The following is a 27,570-nucleotide window of genomic DNA, read 5'->3' on the forward strand; positions in this document are numbered from 1 at the left end:
TCAACCAGGGGGGTGGCATCTTCAATGGCTTTAGCAAGAGGTGCACCCTTGCAGCATGTGTGTGATGCGGCAGGTTGGTCCTCTCCACTTTTGATAAGGGAACGTCTCTGGTTACTTGACTGTAACCCTGTTCCCTGAAAAAGCGGGAACGAGATGCTGCGCCTCAATGCCGCACTGTAAACGTGCCCGGACGTCCTTTCAGACAAATATTAACCTGAGGGTATTTCTGCGTCACGTCTATTTATAACCTTCAGGTGCATGTAATATGGGACGTCACCTACCGAGGTTATTTAAGCCAATTCTCATTAGTGCTATTGAGCGCAGCATCTCGTTCCCGCTTTTTCAGGGAACAGGGTTACAGTCAAGTAACCCGAGACGTTTTCTCTATTTGTGGATAATGGCTCTGACAGTGGTTTGCTGGAATCCCAACGCCTTAGAAATGGCGTTATAACCCTTTCCAGACTGATACATGTCAACTATTTTGTTTCTCATCTGTTCTTGAATTTCTTTAGATCGCGGCATGATGTTTTGCTCTGAAGCATGCTTGATTTTGTCAGACAGGTTCTATTTAAGTGATTTCTTGATTCAACAGGTCTGGCATTAATTGGCCTGGGTTTGGCTAGTAAAATTTAACTCAGCTTTCTAAAATAATTGTGGTTACAGTTCTTTCATGATTTAAAAGGAGGGGCAATTCATTTTTCACGTAGGGCCAGGTAGGTTAGGACAGCCGTTTCCCTTAATAAATAAAATCATCATTTAAAAATAGCATTTTGTATTTACTTGCATTATCTTTGTGTTACATTAAACATTTTTGATGATCTGAGTCTTTTAAGTGTGAAAAATATGCAAAAAAAAAAAAAAACTAGTACACCTGGGAGTACCCACAAAGGTGCAAGCATTAAAATATGTATCAAATATGCACTATGGCCAGCCCAATGGAGAAAGGGAAGGGTCTTACCTGCAGGTTCCCCTTTATGCTGTCCAGCTCTTTTGATGTTTTGGAGAGTTGTCGTAAAATTCCTGTCCTCTCTGTGAAAACCTCCTTCAGCTTCTTTTCCAGCCCCTCATAGCTACAGGAAGAGAAAAGAAATAGGAAGATGACTTCTTTAAATCTATGGCATGCCTGGAAAATTCATTCTGCATGGCAGGTTACAGCAGCCTGAAGGATCTGAAGCTATTGTAAGTGGATGATGCACTCAAGGAAAACATCCAATAGTTCATCATCAAAATTCTGAAAAAGAACTTGTGACCTTGACTCAAAGTCATTTCAGGCTCAATTTCAGGATTTCATGAAGTTAAAGGCAGCAGACAGAGAAAAAATATAAACATATTTCATATTTTAAAAGCTCTCCAATATCAACTAACTACGTAAGTTTAAAAGTGAAGTGTTTTTAATTATCTTGAAAAAAATCTCTTTATATATATATATATACATAAACAAGTTATGTAGAGTACAGTCAAATGCTTTCAACAAAGGGCTCTTTGCCAATGCATCCTGTGCTGCTCACAGCTGAACCTTTATGCTTTATGTCAGGGAAACTAAAGCACAGTCATATGATCTCCATGATGAGAAAGCAACACCTGCGAAATAAATAAATCATGCTGGAGAACATCATGCCTATAAAACTCCCACAGTGTGATGTCTGTGAAACTGATCAAGGGTATGGGCTGGAAGAAACAGACAGAGATAAAAATAATAATTCTCTCACTACTTGACTTGATTATTATTCAGTGCAGTTGGGCTCAGACCTGTGAGAGTCTGGCTTAAACAAGGGCTCAAGGATACGGCTGGTTAATGTGACCCAGCCCCTTCTGGTTAATGGTGTAACTACAAAATCTGGCAGCAAGAAGAATATTTTTCTTCCTTGATGACCATTCAACCAGCTGTGTATTCTGATAATTGTATTTTTTATTTTTTTACAAGCAACATATATTTTGCTAATAGGCATGCACAATTCAATACTGTCAGGATTATAGACCTGTTTTGTTATGTTTTGCCCTGGTTTTTGTTCCTGTTTGTGCTTATTTTGTCATGTTCCTGTCCTCATTTAGTTTGATTATGTTCCATTGATGTCACCTGTGTTCCCCTGATTGCCCTGTGATTAAAAGTCCTAGTCTGTTCAGTTTGCTTGTCAGGTCTACTCATTCTCTATGCGTGTTGGTTTCCTTGATTCACGAGTTCACATTTACTTATAATTAAATAAAAGTTAAGCGTATTTGGCGTGCTGTCTGGGGAGAGAAGCTCCGAGCCCGGCAAGACTCCCGAGCCCGGGGCACCATCCGGGGAGAGGGGTCTGAGCTCGGAGGCCGGCCCAGCCCAAAGTGCTCCCCCGAGTGCTTCTACCTGGCTGGGGTAGAAACTTGGTTGAGGGTGCGAGATCGGGTTGGCGGAGGGATTCTGGAAATTGAGAGATAGCGAAGGAAGGACTTACTTGATTATTTATAGGCGTTTTCCTCTTGAGCTGATTGGTAAACTGTGTAATCACTGTGTAATGATGTGTAATGATGAACTGGCCATGTTAATTATCCGTGCATGCTCCTCCTGAAATTTGTTTGAGAAACTTCCCTTCACGAGTTCACATTTACTTATAATAAATAAAGGTTAAGCGTATTTGGCGTGCTGTCCGGGGAGAGAGCTCCGAGCCCAGCAAGACTCCCTGCCGGCCCAGCCCAAAGTGCTCCCCAAAAGCAATTAGAACAGGACAGCAGCCAGATACGCACATTTATGACTCCCCAAAAGCTGAGCTTAATGTTAGATGGGTGTTGGACGTTCTTTGGGATATAATGTTTTTTTTTTATATACGGAAAGGCTTCTGTGGGAGCATACACTGCTGAGGCAGTGAGGAAATACAGAAAGGCTCCTGCAGGAGCATGCACTGCTGCGGCAGTGAGGAAATACGGAAAGGCTCCTGTGGGAACATGCACTGCTGCGGCAGTGAGGAAATACATAAAGGCTCCTGCGGGTGCTGACACTGCTGCGGCAGTGAGAGAGTATGTAAAGGCTCCTGCGGGAGCGGAAACTGCTGTGGCACATGAGGGAAACACGGAAAAGGCTCCTGCGAGAGCTAACACTGCTGCAGCAGTGGGGAAATACGTAAAGGCTCCTGCGGGAGCTGACACTGCTGCGGCAGTGAGGAAATACATAAAGGCTCCTGCGGGAGCTGACACTGCTGCAGCAGTGGGAGAGAGATAGAATGGATCCTGAATGAGCGGAGTGCTGTTGGAATGGGAAATGGAGATGGCTAGGGAAAAAACTGGTGGCTGATTAGGGTTTGGTGGGCTTTCTTGAGATTTAAGCGGTCTGATCGGACGTAGCTCTTAAAAGCTTCTGATGACCAGCGACCGAGTGTTTGGATCTGATGTTGGGAAAGGCCATTTTGAGCCGCTGTGGTGGCTGCACCTATTCTGAAGGAATGGCTGGAGAAATCATCAGCTGAGATGCCGGACAGACGTAAGACAGATTTTAAGTGTTTTTGGAACAAAAAACAGGAGACAGGGCGGCTACAGTCATCTGTGAAAAGAGGGTCGGAAAGGGATTTAGCGTGGGCTTTCCTGAGCTGGTGGAAGGCTAGGAGAGTTTGGTATTGGAGAATAGGTGATTGGAGGTTAAAAATATAAATAAAGTGGCCCTTCATGGTCTGATCTGTTTTACTTCGCTTTATATGAAATGACATGGCTTCATCGTCCAGGACTGCTAGATCAGAAATGGTGGGGTGGATATTCGGTTTAAAGCTGGAAGTGGTAGTGAGCTCTTAGCATCTGAGAAAGCCGAAGAAGGCTAGGATAAACATGGCATCTAGCGTTCGAGCAGTGTGGACGGAATGGTAACCTTTGCGGAGCGTAGACAGCATTTAGTCAGGATTTCAAAGGTTATGGGCTGCCTGGAGTCTGGGCGCGTGGGGTGGGCTCTTTGAATGCCTTTGATGAGAAGGGAGGTCTGTGAATTGGCTATTTGGGGTGAGTGTGAACCAAATATGAGTTTATAGAAAAATTGGATTCCACTTAGATAGCTTTTAATGGAGCTGACTTGGAGGGTTTTTTTAATGTTGAGGTGCGATTTAAATGAGGTGATGGAGAGCAGGGAAAAATCAGGGAACGGTAGATTATAGGCGGAGTGGAATGCTTTAAAGCATTTCCATGCTGTTAAGTATGACTGCAGGGTACTGGGAGAAATGGCTTGGAGAATAGAATCTTGAAACTCTGAATAAGGAGGCACTGGGGTTGGGAATGCTTCCGCCTGCGGTGCCAACAACCTGAATTTCTGAAAGGCAAAACGAGCTAGAGAGTCAGCTATTTGGTTCTTTACCCCGTGAATGTGTTTTGCGGTTATGATGAACTGATCGCAAGCTGAGATCCAGATTAGACGTTTTAGTAAGGGCATTAAGCTGGGGAATGAGAACAGCCGTTATTAATGCAATGTACAGTAGCCTCGTTATCGCAGTGAATAACGATGCTGGTGGTGGACCACTCTTTTCCCCATAGAAAGGCTGCCACAAGGATAGGATATAGCTTGAAAAGGGCTGAGGATATTAATGGCTGGGGTAAATCTAACAGCTGGGAGGGCCATGTAGAAGCGAACCAGCGGTTTTGGTAAAATCCTCCGAAACCACTGGAGGGGGTGGCGTCGGTGAATAATTGGATGTCGGTTGGGGATGAAACCAAATCACTGTAAAAGAAGGATAATCTGTTCCATTGATTAAGGAAGGATATCCACAAACTGAGCTTGTCTCGGCATGGATTGGTTATGAATAATTGGTCCTCTAGCTCGTGGACGGAGGACACGAGAGAGAGGAGGTGAGAGACGAAGGGGCGGCCTTGAGGGATTATGCACATCGCGAAATTTAGATGACCAAGGACGGATAGCAGCTCACGTTTGGATTTGCTAAGAGAGTGGAAGCCACCAGAATAGTTCTGTCGATTTTTTTCCTGGGGTAGAGAAGCTTGAAACTTTTGTGAATCTAGGTTGATTCCCAAAAATTCGATGGAAGCTCTGCGAAAACCTTTTGAGTTGTCATGAGGTTTGCTGCTGCGATGGAGTCAGGTGGTGATATGTTTAAGAAATCATCTAAGAGGTGAATTAGGTAGGGTACGGCGTAGTTGTTGGAAAGGATCTAGCAAATTGCTTCTGACAACATGTCAAAAATCTTTGGACTGCTTCTGCTTCTTTTCGCCGAATAAGTGCCAAAAATCTGGGTGGATGGGCATCACTTTAAACGCAGAGGTGATGTCGACTTTGGCCATCTAAGCGCCGCGACCTGCGTCTTTGATCATAGTGATGGCTTGGTCGATGTCGTGGTAGTGAAGAGAAAATTCATCGAGTGGGATGAGGCTGTTGATGCTTGGGAGCAGGGAATTATGCGGGGAAGAAAGATCGATTATGAGGTGTTTTTTACCAGAAAATTTTCTAGTTGCTACGCCTATGGGGCTGACGCGGAAGATGTTGAAGGGGGGAACGAAAAAAGGGCCAATCATGAAATCTGTGTCTATTTCTTTCTTGATTAAAAGATCAACTGTTTCGGGTTGAGTGAGAGCGGACTGAAGGTTGGGTCTTATGAGGCTTTGGGAGGGGAGACTTTCGACCCTGGGATGAAAACCGTGTGAGAGACCCGACAGTAGATAGTTAGAAAAATCTGGGTTGGGGTGATGGAGCAATTCGGAAGATAGATGAAAAATATTTACAGGAGTCGATAAGTATTGTTCTTCACTTTTATTGACATCTTTTTGTACAGGAAAAATCAAGCGGGCGTGAGCGCCGCCGCAAAAGTTGCAAATATGCATGAACCGGCAGCATTGTCTTGAGCACCTGCCGGCATTGAAGCTGATGCAGAGTTGCATGCCAGAGAAAGAAGGGGGTGGCGATTAGTGGAATTGGAGAGGGAACGATTGTTTGGGAAATTCGGTACATAGCTAGTGGACTTGGGCTGGGATGGTTCGGCACAGGGAGGAATGGATGGGTTGACAAAGGGGCATGTTGTGGAGGGATCAGCATACTGCGCATGTTATGTTACTGCAGCCTAAAAATACCCGATTATGAAGTTTGGTGTCCAAAGCCCCCCAATAAGGACACTGATTCCACTGGGACACTCGGACGGCGCATTTTGCAAAGAATAATTTATGGTAGGTGTAGAAATGGGAACCCCCATGTGATAATGCTAGCTCAGCGATAATTGTGAGATAGTCGCTGAGCTCGCGTCTCCTTTGTGGAAAAGAGGAACAGATTACTTCGGTGTAACGATTGAAAGCGATGGCGAATTCGGAAAATGATAGAATACAGGACTGAATATGTGCAGTGTTTTTTAAAGTGACTGAGAACTCGCGGCAGTCAATTTGGTGGTCGGAGGACGTGGGCGAAATAGGAGACAGGAAAGAAAAAAGATCTATGTCCGCACATGAGAGAATTTGGCGCCGAATGTTACTGGAGATAGGTGTAGGATCCAAGGCGTTTAGTGGCATGGGTAGGAGCTTAGCTGAGGACAGGGAGAAGGATGAACGGGCATGAGAGATGGAGGAAGGAGTAGCTGACGGAACCGCCTGCTGAGGCCGGCTCGCACTTGTAACGGTTGTGGAAGCTGTACGGGAAGAGAGAGCAGGAAAAAGAGGGGGAATAACGGGTGCCGGAGTCTGTGCCATAAGTGGAGGTGGCCTTATGCTGTGGTCAGCTCCGGTTGCGAGGAACATGTTAGAGAAAAGGGAGGGAATGGTGGATGTTGGGGCTTTTGCCGTTAGCTGAGGTGGCCTCACCCTAGAGCAGGATGGCGGGGCTGGGGGCCATGGGTAGGGGAGAGGGTTGAGGGTGGGAAAACACTGGGACTGGGGGTGAGACTGCGCTGATAGTGGAGGCGTGCTCGCGCTGTCTTGGCGGCTTGTGCAGGCGTGCGCTTGTGTGTCGTCTGGAGGGTCTGCTGGCCGATGTTCGGAGGATCGATAGTCTTTTTTCGCTGGATCTGACGATTGGCCCCGGCTTGCCGGAGGTCTTTTGTTTCGGCCTGATGAACGGGACTCCATCCTTGAAGGTGTTGTGGTTGGATCGGGCCGGGAATAAGGAAAATAGCGGCCCCGATTTGCTTTGTCTTTAGCTTTGTATGGAGGATTGGATATTGGTGGTGGCGCCCTCGCCTGGAGGGAGACGTAGAGGGCTTGTAGCTCCGCCTTGTTTAGCCGGCGAGGAACGGTGATGCCAGCGTTTGAGAGTGCTTGGCTTGTCAATGTCCATTTCTCCGTGGCTGGAGCGGAGGAGAGAGCTGAGGCATGGGAGGATGCTGGTGACGGTGGCTGACGCCTGGAAGGTGAAGGAGAATCCCTGCGTCTGGAGGTATGAGCGGTGGTAATGCGGAAAGACCTGCGACACCGCAGTGCAGCCGCGGGCTCAGTAGAAGTGTCTTGCGGGGCGTTGGTGTCCCGAACTTCGGCTGTGGATGCATGCGGAGCTGCGTCGTGAAAGGTGTCGTCATCAGAGGACGATTCGGTCTCAGACATGCTGCGGCGATTGGATGTGTCAATTCTGGAAATCGAGAGATAGCGAAGGAAGGATTAATTGATTATTTATAAGCGTTTTCCTCTTGAGCTGATTGGTAAACTGTGTAATCACTAATGATGAACTGGCCGTGTTAATTATCCGTGCATGCTCCTCCCGAAATTTGTTTGAGAAATTTCCCTTAAAGACAGTTCTCATTTACTCGTGCCTCTTGTACGCTTCAGTATGACGTGACAAATACATTTTTGAGTAATTTTATTTTTATTATTCATTGGTATTTGTCAATATGCACATTAACCTTGTTTTTACATCTATCACCCACTGAATCTTTAAAAATTAGCTGTGAATGGTACTGTTGAATGTAATCTTTAGAAAAATCATGTTATATAAATTTCAAAATGTTGTGATGCCAACATTTGTAAGGAGAAGTAGAATTTAGCATACTTTTAAAAAGAGTTCTTGTTACAGAAACTGAATGTAATGTTTTCAGACACATTAACTGCAATTAATTAAACTGTATTATAGTTTACATTTATATTAAAATGCAATTAACTGAACTACAGAGTGCTTTCTTTGCCTCAATAAAGCAGGAGTTCAGTACATCTTTAAATGTATTTTCTTAATTACTTCTGTTGTCTTTAAAATCTACTTCAAGTGAACTTCCAAATGTGCTGACAAGCATTTATGGTAAACTAAAATATACTTTAATGCAATTTATTTTAAAACGAGTTTAGCCCATTTAAAATATATAAATTTTAAACGTAACATTGAATTACATATTACAGTTAAAAATACTATAAGTTAAAATTAATTAATATGTTATCCACCACATGAATAGCATGACAAAAGATTATTAAAACAATAATTTAAAGTTTACTTTAAATTAGAACTTTTAATTTGACATTATTACAAAGTGCACTTTTGCTGTACTGTGCTTCAGTGTGCTAAGAAACGTTCATGAAAGCCTTTTACTTTATTTTATTTTATTTTATTCATATTATAATGTTTACTTTTTTTAATATATTTTTTAAAGATTTGAAGTACACTACACGTGCACATTCAGTACAATTAAATGCAAGGTACTGTAAATTGATGCAGCAGCAATTAAAAACTGATTTTAGTTTTTATTTTCATCTATTTAGACAAAATAGTATAGAATTTCAGTATTGTTCATTTATCAGTTTTTATGCCACAGCATGAAAATCGTAATCTACTTATCAGTATAAGCCAGAACTTTGAAATCAGTAGAGCCAATTCTCTTTAGCATAGTACACATGACATTTAGAGTTCAGATGATTCTATAAACAAAAAGGACAGTTTTAAAATCACACGCTTCCTGCGTCAGCCAAGCAGCTGCCATTAAATGACCAGGAATGCTACCAGATGACTTTCTCCAGATATTATCAACCTCCTTTGGCTGATGAAACAAACAGCTTCATCACCACAATGGTACAGATAACCAGAGTCTGTTCTCCACAAATGAGGAATAAATTGGTCATTACTGTCACGGGTTGATAATTATGCCGTGACCTCTTTTGACACAGCTGTTTTGGCAGGCTCTTATTCGAGAGAGAGCACAGAAAGTGTTCTAATGAGAATCAGCCTGTAAGACAAACAGGCTTATAATCGCATGCTGCACTCTACGGCTCCTCGATGCCAGTGATCGCATAATTCTGATTAGAGCCACACCATGTGAAAGCTGACGATAAACTATAATCCTTCTTGAAGAAAAGGTGGTTAGCTGTAAGGATCTGCCAGAAACAATCTGCACACATGAGTGGTGATGCTGTCTGAAAAACTGATTGTTCGGGATGAAGGGAGCTTTGAATAACAGCACAAGACAGGCAGAGAAACAACCACACGCGCACACAGCCTCATTAGACAGAACCTCCCTACCCACCCAGTACGTCTCTGTGCTTGACTTTGAATTATATGAAACTGATCTTCCTCCGTAATGAAGAAGTGCTGAGACCCGGTCATTAAAGTGAAAAGTGCTGAGTTTCACAAGTCCGGCACAAGAGCTGCTGCTACAGCTCAGAATGGATGTATAGGCCTCCGCTGCTGAGGTAAAGATCAGATCGAGTGTGACTGGGCTTTAGCCAACAAGGCAAGACCCATCTCTCCACATCCTCCATTAGCCACTGACGGACTGAACGTTTCCTGGAAAGCTATAGGCTTTACAGTGCAATTTTATGGGCTTTCAGAATGACATAATCCAATAAAGAAATTGTAGCACCCTGAATATCAGAGGAACTGAATGGACGGACGGATAGATAGATAGACCGGAAGTTTTTACTAATTCATTCTCAATTGTATTTATAACCTCTGGACTGCCTTTATAAATACTTTAGTTGAATAGTTGCGCTCAAACAGAGACAAATGCATCCTGCAGCTGCTGAGCATTATGACCAAACATCTGCCACTAAACAGGCTGTGTTTAGGCTGTTAGGCAGTGTGGGATTTAATGTCCTCTATATATTTTCTGCATGCTTTGAGATTTTTGGTTATGTCAATTTTGCATTAAATATGAATGAGAACAAAGAGAGATGAAAAGGAAAGCACTAAAAGAAAAATAGCTGGGGAAAGCAACATTACTTCTTTTAAAGAGCTGCAGTGCTGTGTGCAGGGACATCACTGTCTTTTGTCTGCATGCTGCTTTGTTTTATATCAAGTCCTCATGAGCTGTCATTCTTTGATACAGAAAAATATGACAGCATGGAATTGACAGCTGGATAATGTGACCAGAGACTAAAACTGTAAAGGTACTGTACAAGAATGATGGAAATAAAAAATTGCAGTGCAACTGACAATTTAAATTCCACACCTTCTAGCCTATTCATATGCATAAAACCTTTCCACGGTAGCAGAATGCAAATAAATATGCAACAGCTCGCACAAATGCATGCACAATGAATTCAATGCCACTGTGAGGAAATACACATAAACGAGCCTGAAGTGCCTTTTTCCACACTTAGCACAGACACAATAGTTTATTGATCAGGATAATGGTGTAAAAAGCAACTCACACGTGAAGCACAATAACTACAATATATTTTAAATGAGTGTGGTGTGTAGGCTTAGACTGCACTGAAAGAGAAGCAACATTTCAGAAAGCTTTGAAATACAAGGTTTCCTGAAGTCATTTATGCAAGTAAAGCTAAAATTAGGGCACTTTTTTGTTTTTAAAAATACTGTGCAAATATGATATTTTTCAATGAAACATAGACTAAATGGGGCATGAAATTTCCGATTCATGTTTTCATGTTATTTCGCATTCCGTGTGTAGTTGCAATGAAATGCTCATCTATAATTCTACTGCATTTCTGAGCCTGCTAACATCTGGAAACAACCTGTGGCCAGTGCACTTTTTTTTTTGCGAGTACCTTTTTGTCTCTGCTTCTGTATTCAGATCACCGTCGCTCTGCTTTGCTTTGCTGAAATTGGCTTGAGTTGTGCTTCAGAGTTGACTCATAATTACCCGATATCTCATTAATAATTTGTCCCAAGCGTAATCTTGAAATTGAAATATAATCCATAATGCATTATTGAGCATTTCATTCAGGCATGCAGACGTGACTAGATAGGTACAAGCCATAGCCCACCTGTCCTATTAAATCCAGTTTAAAATAACAAATTAATCGAGGTATTTCTGGAAGGTAAAGGGGTTGTTTGCCAAAGATGTTTTGACTCCGTTTGCAACTCTAGGCATGTGATATGATTCTTTCCAGCTCCTCACTTGTCTGGTGGGATGTTAAGCTGTTTAATAATGCCCAGCTGGAGGTGTGTAGAGCCCCCAGTATTACAGTCAGACTGGTAGTGTTGTCACAGGATCTGGAGGATTTTTTTAGGCCAATTTAATACCTGGAATACATTTTGTGCCTCTTTGCACACTGCTAAATATTAGGCAAAATACATGCAGTGAGCCACTAAGTTAGTGTGTCCTATAATGCTATAAATTATGTCCTTGACAAGCACTCTATGACTATATTTTACATTGTCTAATACTGTTATTTTTGTTTGCCTCACAAAATTAGAGTGGACATACAGTATAGAGAGTGTGATAGCACAGTGTACCTCAACTAGTTTGGAAAGGATGTAATTAAAACACAAATATCTCATTGAACAAACAGACAGAAGCAAATAAAGCCCTTCATTGTTGTACACAAAATTCATTTAAATTGTCAATTTGTATATGATTAAGCAAAGTCACATGAGTGCTGTAGCTCTGAATGTAGTAAACAGTTCAGTAGACAATAAGTTAACATTAGATAACTTACACATTGCCTGTTACTTTGTTTTTGCTCTACCAAGTCAACTAAGTCAATAATTCAATGGCTCACTTATAAAGATGGTCCCTGCAACCAAATATGCCTTCTTCCTTACTAGATATAAAAATAGGCTAAAACACTAACTGAAAGGAGTGGTAAGGTCTAATTCATAGTATAAAAAAAATAAAGGTGAAAAGAACAGTACATGCTATTTCTGTCAAGATTCTGAAGTGTTCTAATCCGATGAACACTTCAAGCGATACTCCACCCCAAAATGAAAATGTTGTCCTTAATCACTTATAGGGTTGGGGATATATTACATTATACAAATTTTCAACATATATTACAGAATACAAATTTTCAGGTTTTAAATGGATTCCGGTTCCATTTAAAGGAACTATTATTATGTTTTTTACTATTTTACCATCATTGAATGTAGTGTTGCTGGAAGGTAGTAAGTAATGTTGAGTAATGCTAGTCCATCATTTAGCATGTGCTTCAAAGTTGATGTTTTTTACACTATCAATGACATTTTGCTTTTCAAGCAGGAATAAGCTGTTTGGCCAAATAGTCTTTGTGGGTTGAGACACTTGTTTATTTCCATAAATGAATTAACTCTTAACGGTTATACTTATTGTATACACACTCTCCATAAAGCCCTTATTTTACAAATAATAATTCAGTCAGGAGATGGTGTGATGCAATGAGTGGTTTAATAAATATTAAAAATAAATATTTTCTATCAATTTATTTATCATTCTTGAACTGACCTGTACACTAAATAGTAATTTATTTATTTAATTCATTGATGTACTGTAAATGTGCACCCATATTCAGAGTCACGGAAAAATCCCACCGCTGAAGGCCTGATCGCATTACCAACAACAACTATAACGATATCTAAAGATAAAACACTATAAAGAGCATTTGTTAACACTTTAGTATAGTGACCAGTTCTTGCTATTAACTAGTTGCTTATTAGCATGCCTTTTATTAAAAAAATTGGCTGTTTATAAGTACTTATAAAGCACATATTCTGCATGACCATATACTATATCTCTAATCTTACTCAATTCTTAAACTTAACAATTACCTTACTAACTATTAATAAGCAGCAAATTAGGTAAAAGTCAGGTTGATGCCGAATAGCTGTTTTTAATTGTTCATCAGCTGGGAAAATTGTTAAAAGTGATTCAAAAGATATAATTCCTCTGTGTTGTTATTGTTGTGGCTGGTTTGCTATTCTCATTGAATTAGAACAATTTTTAAAATATTTATTGTTTTGATAATCATTCTCGGTGTGGACAAGCTATTAAGCAAAGACTAGTTTATATTCACATTAAATAAAACATTAGCTTTAGTCAAAAGTAGCTATTTTGCTACCAGTAATCTTGGTTAGTAACAATATTTAGTTTTATCACAGACCTGTTCATCCATGCAGATTTTTTGTGTTTTGCATGTATTAACAGATTCTATATATTCTTTTCAAGATCACAATTAGCTTTGAACAATGAGCTTTTGTAAATACAAGCTTTAAATAATCTGATGCTTTGAAACAAGCCATTTTATTGGAAGCGAAAGAAAGGGAAAAAGGCCCTGGAATACTAGGTTCACAACTCAAAGGTGTTTGTAGCAGTGATCAATCAGCAAAAAGAAAAAAAGAATGAGTGATGCTTGGAAATCGTCCAGCCCCATGCTGAGCCAAGAGCAGTTCAGCATGCAATGCTGCAATTTCATCCCACAAATCACAGCTCAATATGCCATACTGACCAGACTTGACAGATTGCTCCACTAATATTATGAAGGAAAAAGTCACAGGAGGTACACAAATCACACCTTGTACTATTTGACTTCTTCGTAAATCTGCATTTGGATTTAATTTAAATTAACGTATAGTATGATTGCTCTCCTCTATATCTATATATAATATCTCATATTTTCTAACTCTTGAAGTATCGCCAATCACAATACTAAACTGACTAAAATCGGGATCTTGTTAGGCAAGAGCAACTATCCCTGGTTAATTCACTGGGTACGCATTTTAATTATGTCGCATGGATTACCAATATGGTGAGAAGAGTCTTGGTTTCATTCCAAAGGGCATGTGAAACATTAAAAATCAATCTCTTTCCATTACCCACAGATACCTGTATTGACTGGCTCACAGTGTCTCAGCATTCTCACATATGAGAAAAGACAGCAATCTGACAGAGTCTGCAAAGACAAAAGAATGACCTTATGGGTTTAATGTGAGGAAGGGTAAAGTGTCGCTGTGGGATGGTTCAGGGCCTCTGCGCTCCAAAGGCAATTTTCAAAAGCTCAGGACACACGTGTACACACTTTCTCCAGCGAAGCGTTTAGGAGCGCTGCCTTGGTTCAGTGATCCTTCTAGGAAATTTAATTTGATTTTCATTTTTACCATATTGTGTTATTAAAGAAGAGGAAAAAACATTTAACTATCAGGCGAGTGAGGCAACAAAGGAGCCTGTACGTAACTGAATCTGCTCCTCAAATGTCAAGGGTTTTTACTATAGAAAACTGGCAGAGAAAGTAACAAAAAAAAAGATTAACACCATAACACTTCCTACACTAAAGTGTTACTTTTCTTACTAACCACAAACATTTGAACAGTAGTGTTGTTGTTTTTGTTTTTTTAACTTGAGAGGAAACTCAAGTGCTAGGATAAAATATTCAAAACAAGCCCAAATTATTATTTTTTTTCTCTCTCTTCTTGCACACTAGGGACTGAAAGAACAATATTAAAATCAGTTCATAACCATAAGTGCCGATGTTACCCAGAGTAGACTTTTATTATTCCGTCAGATCCATAATTGTATTTCAAAGATGCACAGTATCAAGTAGCATTCAATCCTTTTACATCAATTTGGATTAAATGAAAATGATAAGGTGTTCTCAGACTGCAAATAAAAATTATTCACCACAGTCCATAATGAAGTGTTTTTTGTGTCTCCTCGTGGCGCGTGGCGCCTCATTACCGAGCTGCTGCCCAAGGTACAGTAAGCACTATATTCAGTACAAAGCACTGGGCTCAAATCTGAAAACTGCTAATGTGTCATTTCCTTAAAGGGATAATTCACCCCAAAATATTAATTCTATCATTAATTACTCACCCTTGTTCCCAACCCGTAAGATCTTCTTTCATCTAAGGAACACAATTTAAGATATTTTTGATAAAATCTGAGGTCTCTCTAACCCTCCCGTAGACAGCAAGGTAACTACCACGGTCAAGGCACAGAAAAGTACCAAGATGATCGACAAAGTAGTCCATGTGACATCAGTGGTTTAACTGTAATGTTATGAAGCTACGAGAATACTTTCTTGCGCAAAACAAAAAACAAAACCTAATTATTCCACATTCTCATCTCTACTGCCTCCCTTGTGGATACACATTCACGAAAGTACCATGATGCAAGCGTGTGGCACCGCTGGCACTGAACCAGATCTGACGTGATGATGTTGAACACATATGCTGTGCCTTGTGCCTTGTGTTCAATGTCATCATGTCGGATCTGGGACAGGTCAACTTTAAGGTACTTTTCTGTGCCTTGAACGGGGTAGTTACCTTGCTGTCTATGGGAGGGTCAGAGAGGCCTCAGATTTCATCAAAAATATCTTAAATTGTGTTTTGAAGATAAAATAAGGTCTTACGGGTTTGGAACAACATGAGGGTGAGTAATTAATGACAGAATTTTCATTTTTGGGTGAACTATGCCTTTAATCAGACTTCTTGAGCAGACGGTTAAAAATTATGTTAAATGACAGAATAAGATCTAAAGCTTTGCTGGTTGGGATAATGCATCTTGATTACATGTTAGATAATATAAGCAATTATTTGAACTTGTGGGAATGGGATTTTGTAATATTTTGTTTGTTTATTGTTCTGCAGTAGGTAGAAGGAGCCGGACTTAATAAGCATGCCAATCTTAAACCGCCCATAGGGAATTAGACTCAGGTGCAATGTTTTCTCACAAGGCTTTAATTCAGAGCACAAACAGGGAATTAAACATCCCTGCTTAGCACCTATGTGCTTACGGAAGTGCCAGTACTGACTATTTATCCTCAGTATAGCCGACTCAAAGTGTTTGCATATCGCTGCGGGCTTGCACCTGGTTCCTTTGTGAGGAGAAATTATTAACCCTCGTCACCTGCATTATGAATTGTCATGCCAATTTCACAACGTATGCATGCCAAGAGGAGTGAGAAACCTCACAAGTCCTGTTATGGTCAAATGGCAGTTGTCTCCTCCAGTATACAGACCACCAAAGGTCTCCCAGCAACACTGACCACTCATCCGTCTTAGTGGAGCAATGGCTGCATGGGCTGCACTCCTCCATGCTATAAGCTGCCAACTGCTGCATTTGCCAATGTTTGCTAAATGAAATGATTCCAAGTGTTGATCCCGACCAATGATGTCACTGTTTAACAGTCCTTGCTCAACCTCAACTGATCCATCTGCATCAGTGTCTCTACCCTTTTATGTAAAAGAGAGAGATAGAGACAATTGTGCATGTACTGTATATACATTATTGTAAGCAAAGGTTTTTACATGCATCATTTAGCAATAATTAATCACTGAAAATTAAGGAAAATAGTTACTTCTTCTAATGTAACTTGACTAAATCATTGGATTAAAGTTTAATTTGCCTTAAATTATTTGTCTTAAAGACTGTCAATTGATGAAAAGCAGAAACCAAATAGTTTAATTAAGTTTTTGGTTTAAGAAGTTAAGGGTGCATTAATTTACATTTTACATTTAACTTTAAAATATTAAGGTGTGCAACTGTTTTAAACTTTTACAATAAGAAGTGTGTCAGCATATTAGAATGACATATGAAGGATCGTGTGACACTGACCACTAGAGTCAGAGTATTTTAAAATGTATTAAAATAGACATAGAAATCCGATTATTTAAATTGTAAAAATATTTCAAAATATGACTAAAATATATTATATTTTTCATGACAAAATTGTATCCTTGGTGAGCATAAGAGACTTATTTTAAATACATTAACAAAGCCGACTGCGACCTTGTTTTTAAATTAACAACTGGTCAACAAACTAACAAACTGATTTTTTTTTTATGTTTTTCAGCATCTTTACAAAATCTTTCCCAGAACTGGCTTAATAGCTACATTCCCCTTGCGAACATTTAATTAGCAAAATGGGGTTGTCTCTACAATTACAAGGGTGAATGTTATTTTCTTGTTTTATTTGTTGTCTAGCTAGCTAGTAAACTCTCTTATTTAAATACAGTGTGAGATATGCCATATGCTAATCGTGACATTACATTGTTTACCAGTGTTTACTTCTGTACGCCATTTACCCTCATATTGTTTGCTTCCAAGTTCTAAACCCAGTAACAGGAAAAAGATCCATGATAATCTTTAAGGATCAAGTGAAACAAGAACAATTGATCTAGAGTAGGATTGTGACCTGATGTTTTTTGTTCTCTCTCTCCCTTATCCTCTACAGCCATGTCCCAGCTGAAATGCCTGACAGTGACTCTAAGTGATCCTCAGACTTTTAAAGGCTGATATTTGTGGAGGCATCACCACTAAAGCTAGTGTCAGGACCGGGGGAATGTTGGAGGAAGGGGTAATGGTTTCACTAATCTTGTATGTGCTAGACATCCCATTAAAGTTGTAGGGACAAGATGTCAAGGGAACAATCAGTGACCACTTAGAGCCACACAAAGCAGGTGTCAGGGTCTTTCACATGTAGAAATGAGAATATCTCTTCAGGTTATCCACTGGCGTCTACGAAAAAGCTGTGTGGTCAAATTGGGTGTCAACTACAGGTAAAGGCTTGACATTTGGAAGTGTGACAGATAGGCAATACTCTTCTGTAGGCAGAATTACATTTGTCATTTGGTATATGTGAGTGTGCTGCCCTGATACTGACGGGGTTAGTCCTATTAAGAAACTATTTGGAAACGGGATTCAGAGCGCCGTCGCTTTTGATTCATGATTTGTTCAGAAACTGATCAAACTCGAAAGTCATTTTGATCATTCATGAAATCCAAAACTTTTGAGAGGCCTTTTAAATGATGCTCTACTCAGCCCAGTCAATGAGTCTGTCTGAATGTAGCTTCAATTATCTGTCCACTCGATTTTAAAATGGTCTTTGTGTTAAACTGGCAATACCTGTGTGCCACCGATAAAAATTCACAGTCACCTGATGGCTGTTTATTAGGGCTTTTGGGTTAATTCACACTCAGGCTGTCAGACTGATACACACCAGGTATGTGTGTGTGTATGTGTGTGTGTGTGTGTGTGTGTGTGTAAGGTCACCTATTCACTATGTCTGGCTGAAACCAATCAAAACCTGTCAGGAATGACATTAGTTGTGCTCGATTTCAGTGTGTGAACACAGTGGTGCTTCACATTTACAAGCAGCAATCGATACGCTTTGAGCTTTCACAAAATCACATGCTCAGCTTATTCACAAGGACTGCTTCCATTAAATAATAATTAAAAAAATGACCATGTGTTTTAATGTTATCAGATATTCTCTTTTAAGCTGAGCCTGTGGCCTGTTTTAATCCTGCATTTCAAATGTGGAAGAGATAAATGCGTTATTATTTTCAGGGTGGAGAGCTATTGTTATTTGCCTTGAGGGCACTTACTTTCGAAGAATTTGTTTACCATGAACAGAGATGTTGTGCCCAAGGACAGTAATTAGACATTTCACAACCCCCTTAAGACAGTATAGAACATCCCACAGAGCAAGCAAGCAGTAAATATATAGCCAAAAGAAAGAAAGAAAGGTTTCAAACCTCTATCGCTATTTTATTTATGTCACTTCTTTTTAATTAAATGATTTAAAGAATAATAATAATAATAATAATAATAAAATAAAAATCGGAATGAATCTAAATAGCTTTACTCATTCATTCATGAATCAAACTGAAATGGTTTTGAAGTTCAACTGATTCAATGATTCAGTAAAACATTCACGATGGTTTATTAATCTGTTTATCACAAAATCTTCATATGACTTAAAAAGACTTAGAATATTGCCATATGGACCAATTTTATTTTACTTTATGGTGCTGTTTTGCTAAGCCACAGTCTTCATTCTATTTCACTGTAAAACAAAAACAAAACAACAACAACAACAAAAATCGGTCGGGATATTTAGTCGTTCACATTTTTATGGAATTATATTTGCTTAAGAAAAAATATGCGTGCCACTTAGTGACGTCTGTACTTGCAGGTCAGAGAGCACCTGTCCATCAAAAGCTCACTATCCAATCAGAGTAGATCACTGTTAAGCCCGCCCCCACGAGAGGTTTGTGTCAAAACACCAAACGAAAAACTGCGAAGCGTAAGCGAAATCTGTGGCAATGCATTCATAATCCATTATTAGCGAAAACAAATCTTTGAAAAACGTTAACAAAGAATGAAGGATATTTGAAGAGCCTGTTGAATTTGTGCAACTGAGTTCTTTTTTTTTTTTTTCATTTTCATCGTGTTTTTCTTCTTTTGTAATGGCGTTTCTGAAAAAGTTACGTTCAGTTTTATAAAGTTACATAAATTTTTTTTTTTGAAGCAAATATAATTCCATACATTTTGTGCTTCACAAATGAAAGAAAGCCAAACAAATTTGGAACAACATGAGGGTGAGTAAATAATGACAGAATTTACATTACTGAGTGAACTATCCCTTTAAGTGCAGGGTAATTAGATTGGCCCTTGGTTCTAATACTTCAGATGCAAAAATCCACCAAACTCAGCAGCTCAGGATGAGGGGTTAAGGACTTGGCTTTAAGACAAACTCTTCAGCTAGAGGCCCCTAGCTTTAAACAGCTCCAGAAGTAGGGAGGCTGCTTCAGTGCATGGTGAGTTAAAACTAGCTCTTATTGCATTGGACAGGGACTGGTGTAAAGTCATGCAAGCTTAGGTGCTAGAGTGATGCATTTGTCTTTTTGCATTAGATTCAGTTGGGTTCTTCGATTTGGAGCACACTGACACACGATGACAGTGTGATGGTCAAGCATCTCACTAGCTTGAAATCATAGTTCAGACTTATACTGTATATATAAATACTGTATATAAAAATATATAAACATATACTGTTATTGTTTTGTTGCAAGTCTGTCTTGGATGGTATCTTAGTTCCTGCAAACTTAAAACCAATTTCCACTAATGTCCAAGAGTGAACATATATTCATATTTCTTTTCTGTAACATCTGAAATCATATTTTCTGCCACATCTTAACAGTGGTGAAAATTATATTTAAAACATTTTAGATTAAAATGATCTTTCTAAGGCTAATTTTATGGCAAGTTTTTATATACTACAAACACAGGTATAAACTTTCCATATCTGCATAATTTGACAAAATTACACATTGGTTTGAATTCTGTTTACTAGAGAAATTTACCTATTTTAACCCAAATAAACTCAGCACTGGCATCCTGAAATATTAATGTTTACATACTAAATATTGAAATGGTTTATGTTTATTTAACTTACTGTTTAGATTTTCTTCGTTTTTAAAACAACAAATCTGTTAGTTTTAATAAAAATCTATCCCTGCTGTGACATACAAATGCCTGAAGCTTAAGAAACAACCTTCAGTCCACAAAATAACAAATCACCAGTGATTTAGATTAAGATTAAAGATGTCATTTTAAGAATGCAAATTAAGAATGATGCGAATATGCAAATGTCACTAAGGACTAAACAAAGAGCTGAAAACATCAGCTACACTCCCACACACAAAACAACTCAAATTAACCAAAATAATTAATTCTATAGTATAATGCAATGGTCTTAACAGTACAGTGAAAAGTATGGTTGATTTCCTTCCTGTAAGGTACAAAAGGAAAATATTAAAAAAGTGTGTTATTTTAATGTTAAATGTTATTAATTTAAAAATCTAATTTTCATCTTATATTTATATTTTATTATTAGTTTATTTCAATCACCAGAAATTATTTTAATAGTTTTAGTAAACAATTAAACTTTTTTGCCAGTTTATTCTGGCAATATTCCTCAATGTGGGCTTATTTATGAAAGTAAATTCCTCTATAGGCATATACAGTATACCTTAAAGTAAAAAGTTCATGTAATAACAGTAAGTTATTTTTATTTTATTTATTTATTTTTTTGCAATGTATTATGGAACAAGTTGACCAGCAACAGCCTGACACTGCTAACAGCATAATACCAAAATTTCCCTTGTACATGTGAGTATAGAAAGAACATTTTGCTTGATCTGCATGAGGTCATTTTATAGCTTTGTCTTTTATTGTTTTACTTGTAAAGCACTTATTACTATTAAATATTTAAGTTTAAACATCTAATTAAGCTTTTGGGATTTAAATTGGATTCACTATCATGTTTTAATCAGCAAGTTACCACAGTAGCGTGAGCCCTTTGTACAGACCCCCCCCCCCCCCCCTAACATCCTAAACTGTATTTGAGAAAAAAAAAAGTGTTTGTTTGTTTTCTTTTTTTATCTTGTGTGGTTACAAATTTAACATGAGCTTCAAACCGCCCATTATCTGCTGCTGAATATTTGCAAACACTCATTTGATTTTTATCTGTGTATGCTTCTAAATATTAACATACATTAAAGAGCCAGCAAAGCATACTTTGATGACAGAATAGCGTGTTTTAATCATGGTGCAGTAACCAAGAAAGGTATCATAGCATTGTTAGCTCGCTAGCAAATACTCAAACTGCATTTGATTTGTTATTAACTAATGTCACACAATTTATGCACCATACACATGTCCCAGTCTTTATCTAAGCAACATATATGCTTGTATGAACAAAATTGCATAATTCTTGCCTGGTTACTGTGAATGTGCATATTCAAACCACTGCTAGCGATTGCAAAAATAGCGGCATGACAGATGGACAGGTGGAATCTGACACTTTTACTTTATTTTTAAATTGTATAATTTTATTTTATTTATTTTTTTGAGGGGGGGGGGGTGTCTGTATCTATTCTTTACATTATGTTTTCCCTGTCCTTGTAGTTCAAATACTGAAACCTGACTTTGTAGAGAAGCAAAGGACTCATTGTTTGAGAAAATGTAAATTTGCTTATTGTTTGTTTAAGTAATCATTCACCTAAAAATCATTTACTCAACCTTATGTCATCTCAAACTTGTAGGACTTTCTCCTGGGAGACAAAATAAAGATATTGTTGTGGAAAAATTATGTGTGTTTTGACCATACATTGGAAGGCCAGTGGGAACCAAACATTCAAGCTCCAAAAAAGAAAAACAACAACAACAAAAAAAACATAAAGGTCTGATTAATGACCAGTAATTTTGTCTGGTATCAAAATATCAGACCAAGGGACCACAAATTTAAAGACTGGAATTGCAAAATGTACGGTAAAAATTGTTTTCACACAAATACATTGAATCACTTCAGAAAGCTGGCAAAACCATGCAATTAATTACCTTTATCCTCCATTTACTGTAAGTCTGTTGCTATTTGAAAGTTTGATTCCCATTTTCTTTTGCATTGTAGGGACAAACAGACATCTCCATTAAATATCATCTATTGCATCATCAGTGTTCATATCAGCATACAGGTGAGTAAATGATGAAAATATTTTCTTTTTTGATTTTGCTTATTGATTCTGTAGAATCTGCCACTCCTTCTGATCTTGAGAATATGGGTAACCTGCCTGTGACTCCTTGCTTGATCCTTCTTGGTAATTATATAATTTTAGATACAGTACTTTATGTCTGCATTTTGCTTCACTAAAACAAAGCTCACGCTCCAGACTGACACTAGTTTCTATTATAAGGAAAAGATCCACCTTAACGTGCCTCATACTAGAATCCACTTATTATAATTGCAGCACCTATGCAGTGTATTACCTTAATTACAGACTAGTTTTTGGTTAGAAGTTTTTCGATTATCAAAATTATACACTGGAAAATGTTTAAAGTGAAAACATTTCTCTTCTTACTTTTCAGATACTGTAATAAATCCAGAAAAGAGGATCAAAGCTGAATGGAGATAAAAGGTGTCTAAAATAATTGGGAAAAACTGCAGAAGACCCAAGATGATGACGAAGACCATCAGTCCAGAAGTATATTATACTTAACTTAACCTTATGCTGTCTCAAACCAGCAGGACTTTCTCTTGGAGGACCAATTAAGATATTGTGATAAAGAAATGTTTGCCCATACAGTGGAAGAAAATATGGGGCCAAACTTGAGCTCCAAAAGCAAAATAAAGGTATGATTACTCAAGGGCAAAATAATCTATATAGACCAAAATAATTTTTTGAACCAGGCTGTAAACATGTTTTTTTTTCAGCTGTAAAGTTTTAACATGGGGAGTCTATGGGATTGACTCCCTTTTGCAGCCAGCCTCTAGTGGCCTGTTGATGAATTACAGTTTAAGTCACTTCCATGTTGGCTTCACAAGAGTGAGCGGGAGGTTGCCGCTCGAAAAAAAAGCACATGCATTTGAATAGTACGAGATTGGTTTCAGGCCAATAAATACTGGCCTGGATATAAAACAGATATGTGCCAATGCAACTGAAATGTAAAAAGGCCGATCAGGGCCCGGTTCCCCAAAACGTTCTTATCGCTAAGTAGTTCTTAACCTATTCCTTAACCTCTCTCTTAACCTTATGGCACGATAATTAAATTAGATTTATAGATTTTTTGATAATTGAAATCTGGCAAACAATTTGGCTCTAAATGGCTAAGATCTATAAATGGGTAATCATGGTTGTGTCCAGTAAGCGACCAACTAGCAGCGATCCTACGTGTCAAAGACGGCGCCGGCCGCGGAGCCGTTTAGTCCATGTCAATTTGTTTTGTGCGTCAAAACTTAAGCCCTTTTGACATTCTGCCTGACGGGGCTATATTAAAAAAAAATTGCCTCCCAAGACAGCTCATTATGGAGCTGCTGGACCTTCTCAGACCTGCGCTTGCCAGGCAAACGCGGCGGAATTTTGCTTTAAGCCCTGAAGCCCAGCGCTACGTGTTTTTTTTGTTTGTTTTTTTTTTGTTTTTTGTTTTTTGCTACAGAGAGATTCATCGAGGTCGTGGGGGAGGGCTACGGCCTAATCAAGACCACGGTGTGGAGGTGCGTCCACACTGTCACCAATGCCCTTCTGCGCCATGCCGGGGATTACATCCTGGTGGATGGCACACTCATCCCTATCGCCAATTCATCAGTGATTGATCAGGCGTAGGCTACTTATCGCAAAGGCGTAGGCTACTTATCGCAAAAGGGATACGCGGCCATAACGTTTATAGGTTATAGTGGACCATAGGGGTGTGATCTCTGACCTGGTGGCAAGGTCCAGCAAAACTTCAAGTTTCTCTGACGAGAAGCTTGGTGCCCTTTTTTTACGTTGCTTCCCCAGCATATTTTGTTTCTCACTCTCTCTCTCTCTCTCTCTCTCTCTCTCTCTCTCTCTCTCTCTCTGTTCATTGTAGATAGGTTGCTTTTTATTAAATACCGCATTAAACAGAAGTAACTGCAGCTGCTTGCCAATCAATTCTGATAGTAAAGTACCTTACCATTACTATAAAAGTGTATTATATCATTTTTATAAGTCGTTATACCCATGTCAAGAAGCGGCACAAGTGGCACAATGGGATAAGGAGAGTGGATGATTAGCGAGGGATACCCGGTTCGTCTAACCGCGTCACAACATATCGTGTGAACATATTACTGACCATTTGATAATTAAATTTATAGTCTATATTCTACTGATAACTTAAACTATGTTAAAATAAGTGTTACTGTAATAATTTGAGGAATGTTTCATTTGCATAGAACGTGTTGTCTTTCTTAACGCTGTATTGCACCTTCGCGTAAAGTGGAAAATCGATTCCTGAGCAATCGATGCCAACTAATTCAGCACCTTCACTCGGGACAGCGCTCTTGTAACATCGGACGTAAGAGGCAGCGTGCTAAAAAGCTTCCTAAGGGACACTTCGGGGAACACACTTAGGAACATAAACAACTTTGGTAAGATATATCTTTCGAGGTCTTCTTAGCGCGCTAAGAGTGAGCGTTATCGGGGAACCGGGCCCAGATTTTCTCAGCCATTGCGTTCTGTACATCATTAAAATTGATGGGGTTTTATTAACAAAGTTCGGGAGGAGCGCGATCATATAATCATCCAATCTGGCACAGGTGCATCTCGTTTAGCTAACCATCTTAACTAGCCCAACAAGTGTATATATATCCAGCCTTCCTACCTCCTGTCCTACGACAGTTTTTCGGCATGCCTCCTCCACCCCAACTCCTCACTTCTAATCTGTTTTATCTGAAATTTGCGATAGGGGGAGTTCTTTGGGTTCGGGCTATGCTCTGGGTCTGGACCCCTACCCCAGGACAGCACGCCAAAATATGCTTACTATTCGCTTTCAAAAAAGATGTAAGGGTGAACTCGTGAATGACAATTTGGTACTTTTCCATGGTTTAATGACGTCATATGTGTCCCGTGCTGGCAAAATGAGTGTAAATTTGCACAGGCTATTTTGAGCTACAGGCAAAATAAGTGAAAAATGCTCCAAGTAGTAAATAAACATTTAAAATGATCTTTATTTGTACATTTTCTGAGAGGATTACATTTTCTTTGCTCGCTTTCCATGCTGACTGTCACCCGAAGTGCATGCATATTACGGCACGCGATCCCGATATATATACACATATACAGAATCACAGTATTTCAGTATTCACGCAAACATAATCTGTCCTGTCTTAAATGAACACCCTGGGAACTGTTGAAAATATTAAATCTGTGCATTACAGTATAGGATGTCTCTCTCATTAATGTTAATCTAACAATAAAAGAAAAAAGGAAATCACTCGCTGCACTTCATTGAACTGCTTTTGTAGTCGTAATAATCAATTTATTTGTAATGAACACAGTGTGCATTTAGCTCAATTTAAACAGATTATAATCGTACTTTGGATATAATGAAATAAAGCCATTGTGACACCTTCTCTGTGTGACAACTAGCCCTCGTCTCCATATACTAAGGTCACATAGAGCAAACCATTAGTATATGTGACCCTGGACCACAAAACCAGTCTTAAGTGTCAATTTTTCAAAATTGAGATTTATACATCACATGAAAGCTGAATAAATAAGCTTTCCATTCATGTGTGGTTTATTAGGATTGGACAACACGAATCGGCCGAGATACAACTACGTTGTTGTTGTTGTTTTTAATCTGGAATCTGAAAAATCTAAATACTAAGAAAGTCATCCAAATGAATTCTTGATATATTGATATATTTACAATAGGAAATGTACAAAATATCTTCATGGAACATGATCTTTACTTAATATCCCAATCATTTTTGGCATAAAAAAAAAACAAAATCAATAATTTTGACCCATACAAGGTTTTTTTTTTTTTTTTGGCTAATGCTAGAAATATACCCCAGCGACTTAAGACTTGTTTTGTGGTCCAGGGTCAAATATAGTACAGCTACAGTGCCTTATGCCAGCATATGAGCTCTGACGCATATCCATTGTGCTCATGCAGAAAACGTACATTCAGTTGTCCTTCTCAACATTTAATGCACAATATTACATACCCAAACTGAAAAGGACTACAAAGGACGGAGCATACAGTTGGTTGATTCATACAAAACAACCAGCAAACCATTGTGTGAAATGTATTGTGGTGTGGCATTTTGCCCTGGGGAGCAAACACTGCATCACCTCCCATTAGGATCTAAACATGAAATACAAGTAAGGTCACACCTGTCATGGCTCCCTGCTGTGAACAGGGCCCCACAGCATGAAGAAACATGTTCTAAAGACTGCGAGTTCTCAGGACACTGAATGACAGGGGTTCAGACCTTATCTGGGCAACAGGACGGCTCTGCATTCAGAATCCCAACACCACCGGTCCTCAGCTTAGCTCATTATGCAAAACACAGCACGGCGTGAGTGCCATATCCTGGTGACTAAACCCACATTGACAATGCGCTTCATGTTTTGAAACATCTGTTTTAAGCTGACTCTGTCTGCAGCTCTGCACAGAGGACAGACGTGGGGCGCAGAAATCTCTGGTGACATAGAATTACCCCTTCCTGGCTGCTTTGTTTACATCACAACACAGGTAGGCCATTTTACTTTCTGGAGACAAGAAATATTGCAAAAATTGCACTCTAAGTCTTGGGTTTTAATAAATATCACCTTATACAATATTGCTAAGCTAATAATGGACCTGAGATCCTGTATGCATCTATATTTTAATATAGTTAAGGGAATCACATATACACTCCATTAAATCCACTCCAACATGGTTGAATTTTGGTTGTTCAGAGATAACATCCTTAAAATCTCTAAATATATATAATGGAATATTGTCAAACTAATCTAATTTGTAATGTAATGGCCTAAATGATAAGAAACAAACTAGACAGGCTTTCATTGGCTGTGAGCAAACTTATCATTTCGGTATTGCATGTCTATTTCATTATAATTCAGAAGACTTGCTCGGCACACTCGAAAGTAATTGAGCCGATATTTTAAAACTCTAGCGTTAGCAGCTTTTTCTAAGATGTTTTTAAAAAGTGATGATTTGTTCATGCATGAATATGGAGGATTTTCTCGCTTCATACTCTTGCATCAACAAACTGAGAGTATGCCTATTTAAATTTTTGCCTAAATTTCTCCCATAGATGCTAATGAATTGCAATGAATATTCACAGGTTTTTATTTCATCAGATATGATTCTTCTGACCTGTTTTCAGAAGAAAAGACTGACATTATGAGTTAATATTGATTTATTATTGGCCCTCTGTGGATGTTTCCACTGTGACAGGGACCTGAGATGAATT

The 27,570-nt window shown here is 38.9% G+C and overlaps 1 protein-coding gene across 1 annotated transcript in view; it reads right to left on the reverse strand.

Annotated features, from left to right (window-relative positions):
* The window catches only part of LOC132101402 (leucine zipper protein 2), a 154,655-nt gene that overhangs the window by 76,610 nt on the left and 50,475 nt on the right, over nucleotides 1-27,570 (reverse strand). Inside the window, exon 2 of the mRNA XM_059506333.1 lies at nucleotides 959-1,070. Within this exon, the coding sequence (XP_059362316.1) occupies nucleotides 959-1,070 (112 nt within the window). The remainder of the gene's footprint in view (nucleotides 1-958; nucleotides 1,071-27,570) is intronic.

Source organism: Carassius carassius, chromosome 23 (genome assembly GCF_963082965.1).
Source record: "Carassius carassius chromosome 23, fCarCar2.1, whole genome shotgun sequence".
Taxonomy (NCBI): domain Eukaryota; kingdom Metazoa; phylum Chordata; class Actinopteri; order Cypriniformes; family Cyprinidae; genus Carassius; species Carassius carassius.